General features: G+C 37.1%; 2 protein-coding genes across 2 annotated transcripts; both read right to left on the bottom strand.

The window, feature by feature from the left end:
• Positions 1 to 349: 349 nt before the first annotated feature.
• LOC113510194 (retinol dehydrogenase 13-like) lies at positions 350 to 22,083 on the bottom strand. Its single transcript, XM_026893645.3, has 8 exons — positions 22,035 to 22,083; positions 6,944 to 7,019; positions 6,182 to 6,308; positions 5,157 to 5,293; positions 3,775 to 3,931; positions 3,343 to 3,511; positions 1,901 to 2,105; positions 350 to 1,253 (listed from the first exon to the last, which is right to left on the bottom strand). The coding sequence occupies exons 2-8, from the start codon at positions 7,015 to 7,017 to the stop codon at positions 1,127 to 1,129; spliced, it is 996 nt and encodes a 331-aa protein (XP_026749446.2). The 5' UTR covers positions 7,018 to 7,019; positions 22,035 to 22,083; the 3' UTR covers positions 350 to 1,126.
• LOC113521867 (patj homolog) lies at positions 14,130 to 22,025 on the bottom strand. The gene has a single exon (XM_026907526.3). The coding sequence runs from the start codon at positions 21,848 to 21,850 to the stop codon at positions 19,856 to 19,858; it is 1,995 nt and encodes a 664-aa protein (XP_026763327.1). The 5' UTR covers positions 21,851 to 22,025; the 3' UTR covers positions 14,130 to 19,855.
• Positions 22,084 to 22,669: the final 586 nt, after the last annotated feature.

Raw genomic sequence — 22,669 nt, 5'->3', positions numbered from 1 at the left:
TTACATGAAAAGGTTTTGCTAGAAGAAATCTCTTATGTGAGAGAAATCTCTTATGTTTGCATGGTTGTGTTTCGGTGTGAAGGGTGGGTTACGGCATAAATTTACAGGGTACAGAGGAATAACACCTGAGTCCTCGGGAATAGCAACGCATGGGGGGTATCATGGGCGAAACAGTATACTCTGTTATGTCCTTGGTACTGCTCATGTCTATAGGTGACGGTTACCGTCAGCTTGTTTGCCATTCTAAGTTGTATAAAAAAAAATAAAGATTAATTTCTATTTTTATTCCATAAAATCTTTTATTTGATAATCTAGTTTAATGTATAACATTAAAAATAATACACAAAAATTACTATATTTTTTTTTATTAACTTCTAATGAACAAACAAAACAACAATAAATGCAAAATATTTACACTAAAGTTATAAACATACACTCATCCATACGCCATAAATTGAGACTATTTCAATGGTTCTTTCAATCAAATGGTTATTCATTTAAAATTATTTTGTTTAATTCCGCTACCATTAGTATGTGTGCGACTGCCAACCCTAGAAGATTGACCACCACTGTTACTACCAGAAGTTTCACAACTTTTCATACCGTTTTTTTTTTATACCACTGAGGTGGCAAACAAGCATACGGTCCGCCTGATGGTAAGTGGTTACCGTCAGGCGAGTAATACTAGAGTCGCGTGCGTTGCCGACCCTGAAGAAACCTCTTTACCCCCCTTTTGAAGAACCCCATGCTGTAGTCTCTTGGAAAAACCGTTAATTTTAAAATTAAAACAGTTAATTTTAAAATTTGCCTGATGATGTCTCGTTTATGGGTAAAACACGTAATGCAAAACGTGCGTGAACAAAATGGCAGTCGGAGATTGACGGCTAATATGGAAGGTTGTGGAACTTCTGCTTGTAATAGTGGTTGTCAATCTTCGAGTGTTGGCAGTCGCACACATACTAATGGTGGTGGAATTAAACAAAATATTTTTAAACGAATAACCAGTGATATGGATTTCAGCCAGATTTAACAACTAGTTCAGTAAAATATTAAATTATGAGGCAATTTCGTTCATTGGTGTCAATAAAACTACGGTAAAACTAAGCGATAATAACTAGCAAGTAATCTAGGCGGCAGCTCTGACGGCGGGCCCGTGTTCCTCGAGTCGCGTCCACTTGCTGCTGACCCGCCACAGCCAAAACGCCGTCTCGAAGTCCTTCGCCTCCTTGGACGGCTCCGCTTTCTTCATGTCCCTGCAAGTTGTGTTTAATTATTTGGTCTCAGATAGAGCATCGAGCATCATCGAGTGAACTCACTTGGCGTGTGAGTTCGACTCAGATCTAACTAGTTTGTTTTTAGATTTTCAAAATTGGAATTTTAAAAAACAAATCGAAATTAACATTATTTTGGTCAATTTTTAATTTTGAAATTTATAAAAAAGAAATAAAACGGGTACAATTATTTTATCTGAAGCTTGTTTTAAAGATTTTAAATAAATTGTTAAAAACTGATGTTTTGGGTAGTTAGATACCCGAATTGATACTTGATTATTTACCAGAGGGAGACTGTACAAAAGTCGTTTGCTTGGGTACCTCTGCCCCATTCGTGTTTCAACCGTGAAGCAGTTGTGTTTGCATGGCTGTGTTTCGGTTTGAAGGGTGGGATATGGCGTGAATTTACAGGGTACAGAGGAATAACACCTGAGTCCTCAGGAATGGCAACGCATGGGGGGTATCATGGGCGAAACAGTATACTCTGTTATGTCCATGGTACTGCTCATGTCTATAGGCGACGGTTACCACTTTCCATCAGGTGGGCCGTCAGTTTGTTTGCCATTATAAGTTGTATAAAAAAAGAATGAAAACAAAAAAAAAAGATAAGTAAATAAATAAATACATACACATAATAGTCCCCAGCGCTATCCGCAACGCTGGGGTCCAGAGCGGCGTGCACTATCACTTGGGATCCTATCTTGGCAGTCTTCATCACCGGCCAGAATATCGGGTACACCAGGAACCTGGTGATGCTCTTCATCATCGCCAGGTGCCTAGTGATGTTCGTGTCGGTGAAGCCCGGGTCTACGGCCGCCACTGACACGCCGGTCCCTGGATTCATGGAAAGCTGGTGTTGGTTTTATAGCAACATGAAATATGTACTAATATTATAAATGTGAGTTTGTTTGTTACCTTATAGCAGCCTTTTCCAAAGTAAGCGATAACGCCCCTTTTTGGGCGCTGTAGGCCTAAAGGGGGGCGGTAAGAGACCCAAGAGGTAAGAGAAAAAAAATGGGGGTGTCGTGTAGAGGCTTGGGGGGTGATTTGGTGATCTCGAAGTAATAGTGATTTTTAAGTAGGTGAAAAAATGGGGGCGCTAAAAATAATTCATTCTCAAAGTGGGCAGTAGACAAAATAAGTTTGGGAACCCCTGCCTTATAGCGTCTTAACAATTTAACCAATCAATATGAAATTTGTTATACATATACTATACGGAATGGTGAAGAATATAGGCTATATTCTTCTCCATTCCATATAGATTTTTATATAAAATCACTTTCTGGTTCTATAAATATCGTATTATAAATATATAAATATAAAATATAAAAAGCACATTCTTGTAACATGCAACAACATGTACCCGTTTGTATTTTGTTAAGAGAGGGACTGGCTGAAAACCAGCGCTGTGCAGCTGTACACATTGCACTGGAACACTTACAGCATTAGCCGAGTCATTTCCTTTTACCTAATATGAGATTTGGGGGGGGGGATTGTTAGCAATGGAGTTTGACAGCTCCATTGCTAGTAATATCAGGTCGACCTCCACGTGGTTCCCCCTGAAAACAATCGTGAACAATTCTTGTTGAATTCGTCACGATGAGTTAACTGACCTGCTTTTTTTGGTCCACCTGATGGAAAGTGGTAACCGTAGCTTATAGACATGAGCAGTACCATGGACATAACAGAGTATACTGTTTTACCCATCATACCCCCCATGCGTTGCCATTCCTGAGGATTCAGGTGTTATTACTCTGTACTTTGTAAATTCACGTCATATCCCACCCTTCAAACCGAAACACTGCCATGCAAATACAGCTGCTTCACGGTAGAAACACAAATGGGACAGAGGTACCCAAGCAATCGACTTTTGTACAGTCTCCCTCTGGTGCTTCATCCTCGCCTATCATCCTTCACTGGTGCCCCGCCAGTGTATACCGATACCGCGGGTGGGGTTGCCATTCCATTATCATCCATTAAAAAAAATTAGATATTTCTTATATATAATATTATTGTAATTTTTGCCAAAAAATATTTTATGTTTTATTAAAAAGAAAAGACCAAACATTACCGAGCATCCTCCGGCCGAGCTCCCTGGCGAACAGCAAGTTGGCGAGCTTGCTCTGCGCGTACGCAGCGGCGGGCTCGTACTTGTTATCGAGGTTCAGGTCGGCCGTCTGTATGGCTCCGCGGCGGTGGGTGTCGCACGTCACCACCACCACGCGGCTCGGCGCCGACGCCTGTCAACATCCGCTGCTGTACTCTCTTTTGTATCCATCGTCACCATCGATCAATCGAAAAATTTCAGGGTCTTAGTATCGCTAGGCCATGGAATTTCTTGATCTATAAGACGAATCGGGGGGGGGGGGGGAGGGCAAGGTCGGTTGAATTCGTCACTATGAGCTAACTGACTTGCTCCATCCTCACCTATCACCACTGACTGGTTGCCTCTGCCATATATGACGTTGTGAGCCGTCATATACGGGAACGCAAGTCAAATTACCTTGATGGTGTCCAACAGTAGGTTTGTCAGCAGAAAATGTCCCATGTGGTTGACCCCCAACTGTGTCTCGAAGCCGTCCTTCGTGACGCCCTTCGGGGTCTCCATGACGGCCGCATTATTTACAAGCACGTGGAGGTGTGGCTCTTCGGATTTGAACCTGTGACCGGGAACAAAATGACTTAGGTATATAGGCCTATTCTATTCTCTACTGATATTAATAGAGAATAGAAGAGGCAAAATGTTGGGCCACCTTCGACATGACGATTTTTTTTAAGAGCATAGTAGAAGGAAAAATAGAGGGCAAAAGAGGGAGAAGAAGACCGAGGAATAACTACATGCGACAGATAAAGGTGACGCTAGGTGTCATGTCGTATAGGGAGGTCAAGGATATGGCCTGGGATAAAGCTGGCTGGAAGAAGATGCATGAATTAGTTGCACCGACAAGAGGAAACTCTTAAATGAAAAGAAGACCAGAGGGAGACTTTGTACAAAAGTCGATTGCTTGGGTACCTCTGTTCCATTCGTGTTTCAACCGTGAAGCAGTTGTGTTTGCATGGCTGTGTTTCGGTTTGAAGGGTGGGATATGGCGTGAATTTACAGGGTACAGAGGAATAACACCTGAGTTCTCAGGAATGGCAACGCATGGGGGCTGCTCATGTCTATAGGCGACGGTTACCACTTTCCATCAGGTGGGCCGTCAGCTTGTTTGCCATTCTAAGTTGTATAAAAAAAATATTTATGTAGCTATTTCAAATTTAGGATCATAATTTCGTGTACGATGTTTAAAACGGTTTAGAAGAATGCTACAGAAAACTGTTGACGCTTTTCATTTTGTATTGTTTTTTTTTTCTGTTTGTTTTGTTCTTGCTTTGTATGCTACTGTACGAGTCGCGTGATTCTTTGAATAAATTTGGTACCCACATTCAAGTTGCACCCTGAACGTTTCTGTTTTGTGCTGTGACAAAAACTGTATGGATACTTGTACCATTCACTGGTGAAGTGTGTGGATTCTAGTGTCTTGAGGTTCGAGACAGTTCACATTGCTACGCACTCTCCATCTTGGAACTGCTGCTGTTTAGCCAGCCGGTCTACGTGAAGGCATGTCGGTACATAAGGTGAGTGAGCTAGTTCATTCGATACTGCTGTAGTAAAGGAGGTCGCAATCAAGTTCTGGAGTGTACCCAGGGCCCCATGCGTCTGACTCGGAAGATTTCTTGTATACCCTTGTATATATGGGTATTGGCTCGCCATGGCTACACCGATTTCTTTTTTTCTTTCTGCATAAATTCCTAACGGTAGTTTTAGTCATAAAAGATGACAGTATCTCGTCTGTTTACAATTTCGTCACATTTTTATTGATAATAAAAGTAAATGGTGCGTACCTTTGTACGAACTGCCTTATGGAGGCGGTGGAGGCGAGGTCGCAGGGGCGGCAGTACACGTACTTGTTCCCTGTCTCCAGCACCATGTCGCGGCGTACGCTCTCGCACCGGGTCATGTCGCGGCACGCCATGAACACCTGCGCCGTACCATAAATACTAAAAATAAATACGCAAGAGGTCGCGCGTATCACCAAGGCCGGCTTTAGTTTATTGATAGATAGGTACTCTGTATTAGTTTCTCCAAAAGATTACAGTAGTAAACTTATTATGGATACAAACAATTACAAGAAATGATCACAGTGAGAAAACAATGGGCGACCTTATCGCTAAAAGCGATCTCTTCCACGCAACCTTTGGATGGAGAGGAGTAATTATAAACAATTAAACTGGTGACCCTGGACATATCTTCGATGGCTTCGACTCAAAGTATCCGTTGTTAATTCCAAAGTACCAACGTTAATATAATATCAAATTAAATATTTAGGTGGTACTATGGCATCCTTGTCAGACCTCGGCGCTTCCGAGCGTACCAGATTGTGCCTCCCCACTAAGGCCGGTAGTATTGCATCCATGGACAATAAATAGAGAAAAAAAAAATATCAAAATCGATTCAGAATTAGCGAATATATTGCATTACCATATACACATAAAACACTAATTAAGTTCTCTTAGTAGCCTCTCACGACACCCACGGGAAAGGAAGACGTGGCCCAATCTATATTGTATATACCTATTTTTTTATACAACTTAGAATGGCAAACAAGCTGACGGACCTCCTGATGGAAAGTGGTAACCTTCGCCTGTAGACATGAGCAGTATCATGGACATAACAGAGTATACTGTTTCGCCCATGATACCCCCATGCGTTGCCATTCCTGAGGACTCAGGTGTATCAATCGACTTTTGTACAAAGTCTCCCTCTGGTTGTAATTGTGAGTTTATTCTAAAAAATTTGTGTAGTTGTAAAAAAGAGTCTGATGAATAAATCAAGACCTTGATTTACTTGTGTGGGTCGTGTTTGGTACCTTAGCGCCCCTCCACGCGAACTCCCAGGCGGCCTCTCGACCTATGCCGCTGTTCGCGCCGGTCACCACTACCGTCAGGTTGTCCGCACGGACGGCGCGGTCGTACGGCGGGCCCCCGTACATGTCTCTGAAGAAGAAACGAACTTTAGATGTGTCATCATTGGCGTTGTGTTTTCCAGGGTGTATGTGGGCGGGGGGGAAGGCATTAAAGGCGCATATGTACTGTCAGACATATCTTGCCCGCTATCTGGAAGCTCTGCTTCTGGTTTTAGAATGGCCACCAGATGATTTCGGGGTATGGATGACAAAAGAATGGTAACTACCTCTGCTATCGGTATACGCTGGCGGGGCACCAGTGATAGATGATAGGTGAGAATGAAAGTAGGTCAGTTAACCCACTGCGATGAATTCCCCAAGAAATAATCACGATGGTTTCCAGGGGGAGCCGTATGGAGGTCGATCTGATAGAGTATATTATATATAGTAAAGGAAGGGGTGGCCTATTCTATGCCGAAACCATACGTCCGTTTTGAAACAACTATTTAATAATATAATACCTAAAAAGACTTTACAAACTTATATTTATTTATTTGTATGTGTAGGAATATTTAGATGTGTATGTATATATGTGTGTCTATGTATGTATGTATGTTAAGCTCGCCTTTTTTTACATTTACTTACCTCTGTCATATTTTTATGTACAATCAATGTACACAATAAATTATAAATAAAATAAAATAAAAATAAATAAAAAGTACTTACTTAAAGATGCAGAGTGCGCCTGCGCTGGCGGCCACTGCGCTTATTATCGTTACGGGCAAGTTCGGCACCCACATGCCTGCACAAACAACACATTGACAGATCTTCGGATACTTTTATAGATATACCTATACACTTGCAGTTTGAGGTTCTAGTCAGATAGTGTGACCTGTACGAAGATTAAAACTGATCATGTGTATTAAAAAATTGTATGAAAGTTTCGATTTCTGAAACCATCCTCTAGAGGCGATGCTAAATTTTCAATACAAATTATTGTGTTGTAAACGCTAATGTAGTAGGGGTGGGTAATATATAGTAATAATAATAATATAGCCTTTATTCAGATCAACTTAGTACTGCTATTAAAACAAACATAAAATTTAAAAAACTTAAAACAAAACAATTTATTCTAATAATTGCTTCATGCTTATTTTTTGCAGATCTGTTTGCCATTTGGCAAAGGCCCCCTCCAACCGTTTCCACTATTGTCTATCCTGAGCCACTCTGTCCCATATTATTCCAGCCACTTCACTGTGATTAGTTCGACCTGACAGGGTTTATTGCTAGTAATGGGGCTAATCCCCATTACTGACAATCCCTTGTCTCTAGACCCGGGCTTGCCCTTCCGGCCCAGTCCGACTCTGGGTCTTCTGTACCTCAGAGAAGTGTACTTTTTCTTAATAGACAAAAATGGAATGGTGCTCCCGCTTATGCTTACGGTATACGATGGCGAGGCACCTGAGGATGAAGTCAGGCCAGTTAGCCGAATGTGGCGAATTCTCTGTAAATTGAACATAACGGTTCTCAGGGGGACCGTGTGGAGGTCGATCTGACAGGATACATTGCAAGTAATAAGTAACCACTTTATGGAATGCAATAAGAAATAAATAAATAAATAATGGCAATTAATTTAAACTCACTATTTATTCGGTAGCTGCTGAAGGGGAATGTTTTTGGGCGTATGTCCAATCCGATCTGCAGTCCATAGAGTATATATATTTAGCCTAATACCCAATATTGTAGCCTATGAGCGCCGGTAACACCAGTTATGGGGGGGGGGAAGGGATTGTTAGTAATGGGGTCTGATTTCCCCATTACTAGTAATACCTCCTATCAGGTCGACCTTCACACGGTTTCCCCTGGAAACTATCCTGGTTAATTCTAATGGAATTCGTCACGATGGGCCAACTGACCTGCTTTCATCGTCACCTATCACCACTCACTGGTGGGACACTAGCGTATATCGAAAGCGCAGGCGGGGATACCATTTCATTATCATCCATTGAAGAACACCAGGGATGTCAAGAGCACGTTGCCAACCTTCAACCCTTCTTTGCATAATGGTGGACATTTCCATCATAAGATTGAATGCCCAAAAATTATATAAAAGATCAAGTTCACACAAAAGTAAAAAATTTTTTTTTAGATCAGTATTAGATTTAATTTGTATGGTGAATGTTGTGGAAAAAGTGATTTTTTTTTTTTACAACACAGGGGGCAAACGAGCATGCGGCTCACCTGATGGTAAGTGACTACCGCCGCCCATGATCACCCACAACACCAGCGGCATTGCAGGTGTGCTGCCGGCCTTTTAAAAAGGAATATACTCTTTTCTTGAAGGTTATGTTGTCGTATCGGTTCGGAAATACTGCTGCTGGAAGTTGATTCCAAAGAATGGTTGTGCGTGGATGAAAGTGCCTTGAAAAACGCACGGTGGAAGACCGCCACTCATCCAGATGATTGGGATGAAACTTTAGTTTGTGGCGGGTTGTACGGTGGTGAAAATCAGCAGCAGGTATCAATCCGAACAATTCCTCAGAACACTCCCCATGATAAATTCGGTAGAAGATGCACAGAGATGCAACATCTCTGCGCAGTTTCAGTGGGTCAAGTCGGACAGTAAGGCGTTGACTATCGATAATTGGAGCCGCCCGACTTTGAATGCTGTCTAACGGAAGGAGTTGGTACTGTGGCGCTCCTGCCCACAGGTGAGAACAGTATTTCATATGCGGCCTGCTTTGGCTTTATATAATTTCAGGCGGTGTTCTGGCATGAAATATCGTCGAATGTTAATGCTATGAGTACACATTAGTATATATGCATGTGTGTCTGTATGTATATGTATATTTGCATATCTGTGTATATGTAGTGCAGTTTGCCTGGTTTAAATAAAAATACATTTTATTGTAGTTTTTACTGGTTAAAGTTTGTTAGATTTACAAAATGATCGAGGACGATAATGTAACATCGGAAGACATTGAGTTTGATACTACTGATACTTCGCTTACAGAAAATGATGCTTCAGCATCGTCTATGGTGTCGAAAAAGCCGCGTATTTGTACTACATAGATATGACTACATAGTTACGACTCCTTAGATATGACTATATAGATATGACCTCATATGTATGACCTCATATGTTTGACCTCATATGTATGACCTCATATGTATGACTTCATATGTATCATCATATGTACTTCATAGATAAGTCATATCTATAGAGTCATATCTATGGAGTCATATGTATGAAGTCATATCTATGAACTCATATCTATGAACCCATATCTATGAAGTCCTACATATGAGGTCATATCATAGATATGACTACATATATATGACTATAATCATATGTATGATTTTATAGATATGACTCCACAGATATGACTCCATAGATATAACTACATTTATACGACTTCATAGATATGACCTCATATGTAGAACTTCATAGATATGACTTCATAGATATGATCTCATATGTACGACTTCATATGTATGAGTTCATAGATATGACTACATATATATGACTTCATAGATATGACTTCATAGATATGACTACATATGTATGACTTCATATGTATGAGTTCATAGATATGACTACATATATGACTCCATAGATATGACTACATATATATGACTGCATGGATATAACTACATATATATGACTTCATAGATATGACTACATATATATGACTCCATAGATATGACTTCATAGATACGACTTCATAGATATGACCTCATGTGTGACTTCATAGATATAAGTTCATAGATATGTCTTCATAGATATGACTACATATATGATTTCATAGATATGACTTCATAGATATGACTTCATAGATATGACCTCATATGTATGACTTCATATATATGACTTCATATGTAGGACTTCATATATATGACTCACTAGATATGATCTCATATGTGTGACTTCATTGATATGATTTCATAGTTATGACTCCATAGATATGAATATATATGTAGTCATATCTATGGAGTCATATATATGTAGTCATATCTATGAAGTCACACATATGAGATCATATCTATGAAGTCACACATATGAGATCATATCTATGAAATCATACATATGAGATCATATCTATGAAGTCATATATGTAGTCATATCTATGAAGTCATATCTATGAAGTCATATATATGTAGTCATATCTATGAAGTCATATATATGTAGTCATATCTATGAAGTCATGTCATGTAGTCATATCTATGAAGTCATATATATGTAGTCATATCTATGAAGTCATGTCATGTAGTCATATCTATGACTTCATAGATATGACTACACATATATGACTACATATATATGACTTCATAGATATGATCTCATATGTATGACTACATATATATGACTTCATAGATATGACTACATATATATGACTTCATAGATATGACTCCACAGATATGACTACATACATATGACTCCATAGATATGACTCCATAGACATGACTACATATATATGACTACATAGATATGACTCCATAGATATGACTACATATACCATATATGACTTCATAGATATGACTTCATAGATATGACTACATAGATATGTCTCCAAAGATATGACCTCATATGTATGACTTCATAGATATCACCTCATATGTATGACTACATAGATATGACTACATAGATATGACTCCATGGATATGACTTCATAGATATGACCTCATATGTATGACTAGAGTTGTTAAAAGGCTCGAGTTTCCCGAGTTTTCGACTAATTGAATCATCGACTCAGTGTTATCGCTGGTTTTTAGAACTACCCACATTACTATTAATATTATTGTAATATTTACTTGTATACGTCATTCATGTAGTGCAGTTTGCCTGGTTTAAATAAAAATACATTTTATTGTAGTTTTTACTGGTTAAACTTTGTTAGATTTACAAAATGATCGAGGAAGATAATGTAATATCGGAAGACATTGAGTTTGATACTACTGACACTTCGCATACAGAAAATGATGCTTCAGCATCTTCTATGGTGTCGAAAAAGCCGCGTATTTGTTGGAAATGGTGTCATTTTAAGAAACACAAATAGAAATACAAATTGTTGTGCAAGGTATGCCGTCATATATTTTCTATTAAAACATCGCACTCCATTTTGCAAAGGCATTAATCACGTCATGGCGATGTTGATTTTATACAGAGTGAACAAAACGAAAAGGCATCATCTGGGTCCTTATTTTAATAAGGACCCAGATGATGCCTTTTCGATGTTTTAACATAAAAATCAACAAGTGAACATAAATGACCTTTAGATAAAGTTTATTCTATATGGCCAGCATTCTTTCCGAAGAAAGCCAGAATTCTTTCTTGGGAGAAGGTAGAAGCATTGGTAGATGCATGGTTAAAAATCGAATTATCATTCATTATATAATAAAATTTTCTTACTTTCTATCCTTTTATTTCATTTTATACGTACTTACCACAATTAAATAAAAATATTTCATTTTAATATTACCAGGTATATAAATAAAGCTCGAGCTTCGACTCGAACCCTTTATTTAAGACTTTTGAGCCTTTAAGACTCGAGCCTTTAAGACTTGCGAGCCCTCAGAGCTCGAGCTTTGAAGACTCAGTAGCTTCGACTCGGAGCTCGAGTTTCCGCCTCGGAGCTCATTTTTCACCAATAAAAAAAATCATGCAAAAGAGGGTTAAGAAATCCTATTACGCTCTTTTCAAAGAATGAGGGTTTTCGGGAAGGGCGTAATAAAGTTGGCGCAATCTCTAGGGGAATTAAAACAATGTATTAAATTTCTTATTAATTTATTTCTCTTATTATAAGGCTAGTTTGTGGTGTCGTTAAATACGTATGTTACAGTGCAACCAACTAAACACAATTATTATGCGATAAACAATTGAAATACGAGTATTACCAGAAATATGTAATAGCTGGTTATATACATACATAACAAATTATAATCTATATATAAATATATATAGTATTTTAATCTTCGAAATCCATTTTTCAAAACTATTGTTAGAATTCATTAGATAGATAGATACTCTTTATTGTTTCCTCCATAAGATGACAATAGTAAACTTATTATAAATATAAATAATTACAAGAAATAATCACAATGAGAAAACAATGGGTGGCCTTATCGCTAAGAGCGATCTCTTCCACGAAATCTTTGGATGGAGAAGAGTAATTTGATTAGGTGTCAGAAATTTACTTCATTACAAAAAAAAAAAACTTATATTATTAAAAATTAAACATTTTTAAAAAAAGAACAACTTATATGTGTACCAACACATACATAATAATAGGTATGTACACATATGGCAATATGGCCCCGGATCTTTCTGAGAACCTATTAATAAATACTAACACTAGGTTTTAAGGATTAGATTTCATTAATTAACATATTGTATAGAATAAAATTTGAGTCGAAGACTTACATTCACGAAACTACAATTATCAACTAAAAAAAAAAAAGAAAGACGCGTTACATTTACGAACGCGATGTACACGCTCTACAATTATACAGTTTTATAAATTATTTCTTGTAATTATTTATATTTATAATAAGTTTACTATTGTAATCTTTTGGAGGAAACAATAAAGAGTATCTATGTATCTATAAATAAAAATACAAAAAAAAAATCGTTTCGTGAATGCATCCGAAATTTCACGTTACGTTTCACGCGAAAATCTATTTTATTATAATAAATAGGAACATGAGATTTAAATACACTCCGCTGCGAATCAATTGCTCAAATACTTATCACATATTTCTGGTTAACATCATAACAATATTATGTAAAACATTAATACTATTTCAGTCTGCCTGAACGGAAGAATTGGTGAACATTGTATAAAGACAAATTTGTCTAGACCAGAGTTTCTCAAAGTGGGCTCTGAGCGTCTCGTGGGGGTCACGTCTCAGGGGCAGGGGTCAGCGGGTCCACCATGAAACAAAATTCCGAAATTTCGGACTCCATTTCGTGTTTTTGTTTATACCAAAATCGGACCAATAAATGGAGTTTAACATTTCTTTTGTCATACATCCTATCATAAAAGTCAAAAATAATAATATTTTAACATTTTTAATATTTCCAAACGGCATGTATTATGTAATTTTAACATCAAATTTGTGTTTCGTTTGGCTCCGAAATTTCGGAAAACATTTCATGGTAGGCCCTCAGATGTTTGCAAGTACAGAAACGCAGTTAATAACAAAAATATCAGTGTCATTAATTTGAGAATATAGCAAATAAATAATGATTGTAGACTTTTATAAATGAACAAATAAGCCTTTTTTATACTTGAGATATTTATTTAGTAAAAAGTAGATAGACTATTGTTTTAATGTATCAAAATAACTGTATGCAAATTTAAAAACAAAACGACTTTTATGTTAGTTAATTGATTACATACGTATTTTTTCTTTTATTTTTATATTTTTAAGTAGTTTCGTCAAAAAGAGGCTCAATGATCAATATGCCAAATAAATTATTTATTTTTTACATACCTATATTATGCACAAAATGACTAGGTTATAGTGTTTTTATAAATTTTGCATGCCAGTATTTCGCTGAAACATGTATCTCGAAGTATACACAACTGAACATCTAATGTAACCATGTTTAAAGCAAATAAAGAATCTACATATAAATATAAAAACATTAGATTGTATTTTTTTTTTGTTGACAACTCAGTAGACTGAGAAGGGGACCGACATTTTGAAAGGAGTCCGTAACTATCACAACTTTTAGAAACATTGGTCTAGATTTCAATGTAGCGGGGTTATAAATACAAAAATATCAATTCTCATCATTTAAAATATACAACCTGACACGTTTTTTACACTGAAGGAACGCATTCTTTCCTTTGTTCTATAAATATTGAGGAGTTACGTATAAAACGGCCATCTTTTATTTTTATTTATATTTTAATTAAGGTAATGTACGTAGCCATTTTCTGCACAACTCCCAATTTCTGCGTAAAATGTAATGCAATATAAAAATGTACGTCAACATATTGAGTAATAAAAATACAAGTAAAATAATTCTTGTTTGTGACAATAAATACTAGATATTTTTTTTTATTCATTTACGTGTTATTATTTCTAGTTCGTCTACCAAGTACCAAGCGTGTTTACTTAAACTTTCCACATTACTTAATAATAGGTATGGGCAATACAGATACCGATCCGATATAGATATATTGGATTCCTGTAGACGTCGATGGCGGAAAAAATGATCATAACCCATTACGATATCGCCCATATCGGTCGGATATCTATTTTCGAATATGTTAAAAGTCTGTTAACCAATATTACTTTTTTTGGATAACTGACTTTTAATATATTCGTTAATGTACCAGTATACAGATATCATAACTAAAATATATATAGATATTGCGATATATTACCCACTCCTACTTAATAATATCTAAAACGTTTTGTACCCAATGGTATTATGGTAAAAGGCAATAAGGTACACTAAGTGCCGGCTGGGACAGCTGAGGTACGAATACCGTAAGAAATAATGGCGTAGAGAATAAAAAAAAAAAAACTTTCTCGTGTATGGAGTACACGAAGTTCAGCGCGGCATATCGGATCTGAACAGCCTTATGGTACTCAGAATGGCAAGCAGACAGGCCACCTGGTATAAATTGGTGATGGTCGCCTATAGATATGACAGCACCACTGGCACCACAGAATACACTGTGATGCCCATAGTCTCGTACGTTGTCATTCCTGAGGACCACGGTGTTGTCTTCGTACTTTGTAATTTCAAATCGAAACAGTCATGCAAGCACAGTTAAAAAACAATATCAATAACAACAAATAAACAAAATCTTGTACAAAGATACCGATCTCCGCGTTCGAAGATTGATTGTTCTAAAGATAATAATACCTCGCTCCCTCCTCTTCCCCTTCCAGACAAATGGCAAACGAATCTAACGCTCTAATGACATGAGAAAAAATTATGTCATACTATTTTACGGACACGATAGCGATAACAATTCTACCGATAGATTCGTTTGCCACTTGTCTAAGGGGGCTGACCCCCTAGACATGCAAGCGCTGACCGAAACAATTCTATCGGTAGATTCATTTATCACTTCTTCAAAGGGGCTGGCCCCCTAGACATGAGAACGGTAACTGAAACGATTCTATCTGTAAATTCGCTTGCTACATCTCTAGGGGGCTGACCCCCTAGACATGCGAGTGCTGAACGAAATGATTATATCGGTAGATTCGTTTGCTCTTTGTCTAGGGCATTAATTACGCAAATTCCAAAATTGACAAATTAACGTAAGGTAGGCATTACAAAATAAGGGTTAGAATTGCTTTGCGCGAAGCATTTGTTATCTAATGTTTGTTAATAACAGCTCTTAATTTAAATACACTAGTTTAAAATTGACAGAATCGTTATTAAAATTATTTGTATGAATTTATATAACAGAAGATATTAGGACACTATATTTAGTATAAGTAATAAAAGTTTTTGGTAATTTTCAATAAAAATATGGTAACGAACTGTATAAAAAAGGAGAGTAAAATTTGAAAAGTATAAAAATAATTAATTTAACACTAACAAAATTCAATATAGGACCAAGATGGGATTGAACAAAGAAAAAAAAATCATAAAAATTGGATATCCGTTTTAATAATTAATGCTCCTTTCCAATCAGGGTTTGTTGGAGGAGAACTTTTACACAGTTAAGCTCGCCTGTTGTACATCTTTGATCAATATTATATATATTAATGTAATCTTTTTGTGCCATAAATCAAACAATTGGCTAACATATGGCGTTATTTATAAAAAAAAAAAAATAAATTGAGAACCTCTTTTACTTGAACTCGGTCAAAGAATGGATCAATGGCATAGAATAGAGTACATATTTTTTTATAACAATATGAGTATATCTACAAGATATTTTTACTCATAAATGTGAATGTGAGTTTATTACCTCTTAGTGGCTTTACGACTAAATAAATCACTTTAAAATTTGGTATACACGTACTATACGGCATAGAGAAGGATATAGGCGCCATTTTACTCCGTTCAGTGAGCGTATCTCGATCACGTGATCAAAGTCGTAGATAAAGGATCGTATTAAATGCACATAAGAAGGCAACGTTAATGAATAATTCTCATACAGTCTCTTCATTTATATAAATCCATACAATTAAACTTTGTGTAGGTACTTATGTAAATATTAATTCTAGAGATCACTATTCAACGGAAGTAAATAAATGCAGATAAAATACTTGTAAATTTTGTTACCACTTTACGTATGTGTTCGTTTGGATGGTGGGATGATATGGCAATGTGTTATATAAACAAACGGTCAGAATTGTGATCAATATTGATTTTATTGCATTCATTGCAGTTTTATTTTAAAGAAAATGTAACATCTAAGTTGGCGTGTGGTCCCAGCATAGAATAGAAATAGGCTACTCGTATCTTTTCCGTGGGTTTCGTAAGTGCGTCTAAGGTAACTTAATGGTTGAGGGATGGGCAGCAGCGTCTTAAAATATCACCAAGGCATAACTGCGGTTGCTAACCCGCTTGCTAAGCGTGGCAACTATTGGCAATATCCCTTAATAGGGGGAGGTCTATGTCCAGCAGTGGACAATAATGACTGATATATAGTATATAACACCTAAGTAATGCAATTTTTAGATATCATCAAAGGTTTGTTCAATCAATACTTAAAGATTTCCGAATGATAGGTAAAAATCTTAAAATGTTTACAATCTTATCTGTGTACTTTTTTCTTATGCAACTTAGAATGGCAAACAAGCTGACGGCCCACCTGATGGAAAGTGGTAACCGTCGCCTATAGACATGATTCGTGTTCCAACCGTGAAGCAGTTGTGTTTGCATGGCTGTGTTTCGGTTTGAAGGGTGGGATATGCCGTGAATTTACAGGGTACAGAGGAATAACACCCGAGTCCTCATGAATGGCAACGCATGGGGGGGTATCATGGGCGAAACAGTATACTCTGTTATGTCCATGGTACTGCTTATGTCTATAGGCGACGGTTACCACTTTCCATCAGGTGGGCCGTCAGCTTGTTTGCTTTTCTAAGTAGTATATAAAAAAAAAAAAATTTTCCAAAGAAACATCAGCGAGAACGGATTAAAACTGCAATTAATACAATAAAATGCCTATAAATATAGGAATAAACATTGTGGAATTCATTGCAAATTGCTAACACAACTGTTTAAATAAAACCTAGTTCAATTCATCTTGCTTCCACAACAGTGACAAAAACCATATTATAGAAGTATTTTTGATCACGATCTCTCCTGATGGTAAGCAATGATGTGGTCTAAGATGGGGCTCCCGGGCCCACGAGTAGCCTATTCACATTTGCCCCCAATTGGTACAGACTATATTTGGACAAAACCAACAGTATCCCGCAGATATGGATTAAGGTAAAAGTAATTCTATGTGTCAATTTACTATGTGGTCTATCTGTATACTAAATATCACTGAAATCCATTTAGTCGTTTAAACATGATTAAATAATAAACATATAAACTGTCACTTTATTAATAGAATAATAAAATAATAGTGTGCGCTCCCGGCATAGATTAGGCCACTCCTTTCTTTCCCGCGGGTGTCGTAAGAATCGACTAAACCTTACCCTATTCCCATTGGCCGCAACAGAATATCAGTGCTTTGCTCTTTCGAGGGCGAAGCAATAAACTGAGTTGTGGCCATTTTGTATTGCTATGGCACACGCACAAAAGAAAAATTGTATTTAGCTTTATGTATTTTTTTATCATTTATGTTACCTCACTTTTTTTTTGTATATGTATGTTGTAATTTGTGTGCTGTAAGTAATGCAAATAAATTATCTATCTATCTATCTAAAGGAGGGCTAGCGATGGGCAGCAGGGTCCCTCTAAAAACAATTCTAAAACTGCGGTTGCCAATCCGCCTGGCCAAGCGTGGCAACTACTGGCTACACCCCCATATGGGGAGGCTTATGTTCAGCAGTGGACAGTTAAAGGCTGATATGTCGATGATTAATAAAATATTTTATTTTCACTCTTACATCTCATGCTTCAAACACCTGAATGGATTTGAATAAAATTTGAAATAAAATTATTAAAATCTTTATGAAAATTTAAGAAATCGACGCCCTGCTCGCTTCTAATTGCTGCGCCCGACACGGTCTACAATGTACTATATCAGGTACTAACATCTTTCATAATAATATTGTAGAATGCACTAAATAAATTGATTTGAATTGAATTGATAGAGAAATCATCACTGACCACATAGGTTATTTCATCATCTTAATACATCTAGTTGATTTATAATAAATTGTACAATTTCTGTGTGGAAGCAACTTGATATGAACTTAGATCATTATTACTCAGTTACAAAAGTAAAATAATAAAAAAAAAGAGAGTTTCAAAGAGATTCAAGACGATACGAACAGCCATTATAAATACGCTATACAATAACACCCATATCACATGTGCTCACTAAACACTAGTGCACTTCCTTAACATATAGAATTTAAAAATAAACAATTCTCTTGACCTAGGATAGATTTAGGGCTCGTTTCATAACATATGATCAATGTTCAATTCTTTAATGAACAATTTTGAATATATCATTTCTTTATTTTTGACATTTCAAATAGCTTATAGTTTTATTGGATTATTGTAAAACACATGTTAACCAAGAGTTAAGTTTGAATTTTAACCGGTACTTATTCATTACAAAACAAGCCCTTATAATGTTTACGAAACAAGAGAATCCATCGTTTCAAAATAAAACATGTTTTATAATTATTATAACTACAATTTGGAAAATCTCCTCCTATCCTTAGATCAACAGCGTAAAAAAATTCATAAAAGAATAAACAGTCAATATAATTTGCATATTATACATATAACAATAGTCAACTTGGCAAGAAATCAATTCACAAGCAAATCCTGATGTTGGTACCACCAATAAATCGATGACGTTTGAAAATCGACTTTCTCATTATTTACATAAAAGTTACTTTCGTAATTGCTCCCTTAGGTTAAAATCTACAAATTTTGTGACACCTCAATAACTATTTTAATTAATATGAATATTAATTTAATAGTTTATCATTACAATAATTAAAAAGTGTGCATCTTTTGTCATGAAACGTATTTTCAATTTATGACCTATAGAGTCTTAAAGAGTACAGGGATTGTATTTTAAAAAGGGATGGAAGTAACCAAAAACATGACACGTATTTTTTTTTAAACATGTGCATTATAAAACGACTTGTGAATCTTACATATACAAGTATATCATATAGTCTACCTAGTAAAGCGTAAATTATTATTGTATCATAGAATTTGAGCTCTGTCCTGAAATATTATGTAATTTGTGAGCTTAATTTGACATTTACTAAAATGCAAGCCATTTACTGGTTTAAGACTGCAAACATCCTTTCAAAATGTAGTTTACATACGTTTTGAAATATATTTAAAATTTCAAAATGTTTGTATTGCATTCAAGTAAATGTCATGGGTGAGACACATTGCATGTGATAGAGTATTTGGAACCCTCATGTGCTTGCACCATAAGCTCAGGTAAGCGTAAAGAGATATGACTTTAAGGTTGACTAGTACAGTTTCGTAATCACAATGAGTTAAGATTAACTTGGCTTAGTGTTCAATGTGGTGGTACTTTTTGACTTAGAGTCGTGCGGTGGCAGTGGCCTAGCTATCCCCACCCTCACTACCCCTCTTGGTGCGCCTTTAAGCGCCTGCACGGCTTGGTCTAATGTGGCATTTTTAATACTGACTCCATTAACAGACATCACTCTGTCTCCTGGGGAGATTTCACCATTTTTCTCAGCTACTCCTCCAGGTACTAAGCTCCGTACGACAATCACTGTGCCTTGAGGATCTATAGGGTCCTGGTAGTCCAATATGGAGAAACCAAGACCCTGATCAGCTTTGACAAGCTGTACAATATCTTCTCTACTCTGCCACATGGCTAGCCCTGACACACATTCAAGGGAACGAGACTTCCTAGAGTGACCCGAGTGGTTTGTCAATGTAGCTGTACTAGAAGTATTAATTGAAGTGTCAGACTGAGCTTTGACAAGTGTTGTCAAGTTGTTCAAGCTACCCGATATGATCTTTCTAGCTTCAAATCCTTCCCTATCTGGTGCTAGGTTAATCAGCGGACGAGGACCACTTTCAGTGCTCCTAGCACAAACTAATCGCACACGGTTTGGAAGATGCTTCAGAATATTAACCACTTCTGTATGAGTAAGTCCATGCAGCCGGTACTCATTGGCTTCTAACAACTCATCACCAGCTATAAGTGTTCCTTGTTGTCCAACAGGACCATCTGGAAGCACAGATCTAATGTAATGATGCGGTCTGACCTCTTGACCTCCTTCTACATCAACTGTACCCTCTAAACTAATGCCAAGCCCTTCAAGTTTATGCACTTCAGCAATAATAATCTGCTTCTCCGTTCCAATTTCAGACTCCCACTTCTTTGTCACTTCTTCTTCTGTAACTGCTAATATTTCATCAAATCTCCTGTCCAACTCCTCTTGAGTGGGTTCATTCACTTCAGCTTCTCCTACTTCTAGTACACTAGAGTCTATTGTAGTGTTGGATTCAGCTTCAGGCTCAATTTCAGTAACACTGTTCTCAACTTGGGAAGGCACTGGGAACCAAGAAAGGGTTGTGGTCGATGATGTCGGTGATGAGGGTTTCTCTTCATTAAATATAGCTAATTGAAGATGTTCATATTTAGGTCCCCTCAGGTATCTCTCTAATACTAAATGAACTGATATGCCTGTATTTCTTAATATCTCCACCGCCTGAGGGTTGCTCTTCTCAGCCAACGATACACCATCCACTTCTATTATCCTGTCATTTATTCTAATTTTACCACTTTGTTCAGCACTGCTACCTTCTATAATACTCTTAACAAATATCCCAGACAGTTCCTCCTTCTCACAGACATAACCCGCAACTGTTATACCAAGGCCATAAACATTTTTATTCAAATCCACATGAACAATTTCAACCTCGGGCAATTGTGGCAACTCCACTGGAACAGTGATCGTGATGGTCGGGGACACTGCCTGTGCAACAAGCGGATACTCGGGTATTTGCTGAGGATTCTCACCAACAACACTCACAGCTGCTGCTACAATGTTTTCGGCGTCACCATTTTGCCCATTGATGTACTCGGTGTAACACTGAGATATATCGTATACAGCACCATATCCACTTTCGATCAGATGTCTGTCGAGGAGTTCAGGATCGGCGAGAATCTTGGTGGGTACGAGGGCTGTGCCAGGTATCGGGGCGCGTAGTGCAGCAGCCGGGTCCGCAGGGCGTGCCACTAGCAGCCTGACAGCGGGGCCGGCCTGCCGCAACACCGCTGCGACCTGCTCGGAGGTGAATCCTCGCAGGTTCACCGATCCGATCTGGAGTACGTGGTCGCCACTCTGCAGCCGCCCGTCTTTGTCCGCCGTTCCTCCAGGCAATACGTACTTAATGACGACGCCAGTACTCCGGCCGCCTACTAGGTTGAAGCCGAGTCCGTTCCCGTCATTAGTGAGCTCTACAACTTCAACCTGCGCCCACTCGGTACTCAGCACCATCGCGCTCCTCACCATGCCCGACGTTACGTGATGCACAGAATGCGAGCCGCGCCGAGGTTAGGGCACTCCAACACACACATTTCGGCGTTACACCACGCGTAATTAATACAAAACACGAATATGGACTTAAAAACTTGAATTCTATATTTGATCAACGATAAATTATATAAAATAAAATATAAAAATGACATTTACATACTTGCTGAAACGGAGACAGCGAGAATGTGACCAGCTCCCACGAAGTGTGACCAGTGAATAAAATTTTAAGAAAATTTCGCAAATATTACAAAAAAATAAATATTTAAAATACATAATTATTTTCAAAGATTTACACCATTTATTTTGTGTAATAGTATTATTTTAATAAATTTAATATTGTAATGATTTAAGTTCAAGTGGTCTGCGTCACTGGATCAACAGCATTATGAAACAAATTATCATTAAAATCCAGCAATTAATCTTTAAAATAAAATACTAAATTAATTTAGATTTTATTTTAACGTAATTATTTTACATATAGATTTGAAGATATAATTTTATCGTGTTAAAAACTTATAGGAAAGAAAAAATAGACGAAACTTTTTAAGAGATAATTTAGCATTATTTTTACTTTTAACTTTACAGTTTTCTTAAAAGTTTTCATTCAATATTATAAACAATAATAACATTGTATTCATGTTAAACTAATGAGAAGATAACGTACTATATTTAATCTGTGATATCTGTTAATTTATCAACTTCTTAATAGATGGCGGTAAATACAAACAGAAAAGCGATGTGATGTAACTAATCGATACTAGATGGCAGTACAGGTAGAGATTTTGTGTCCCATAA

Source organism: Galleria mellonella, unplaced genomic scaffold (assembly GCF_026898425.1).
Source record: "Galleria mellonella isolate WM207_F2 unplaced genomic scaffold, CSIRO_AGI_GalMel_v1 utg65, whole genome shotgun sequence".
Lineage (NCBI taxonomy): Eukaryota > Metazoa > Arthropoda > Insecta > Lepidoptera > Pyralidae > Galleria > Galleria mellonella.
This window is presented reverse-complemented; position numbering and strand designations above follow the sequence as displayed.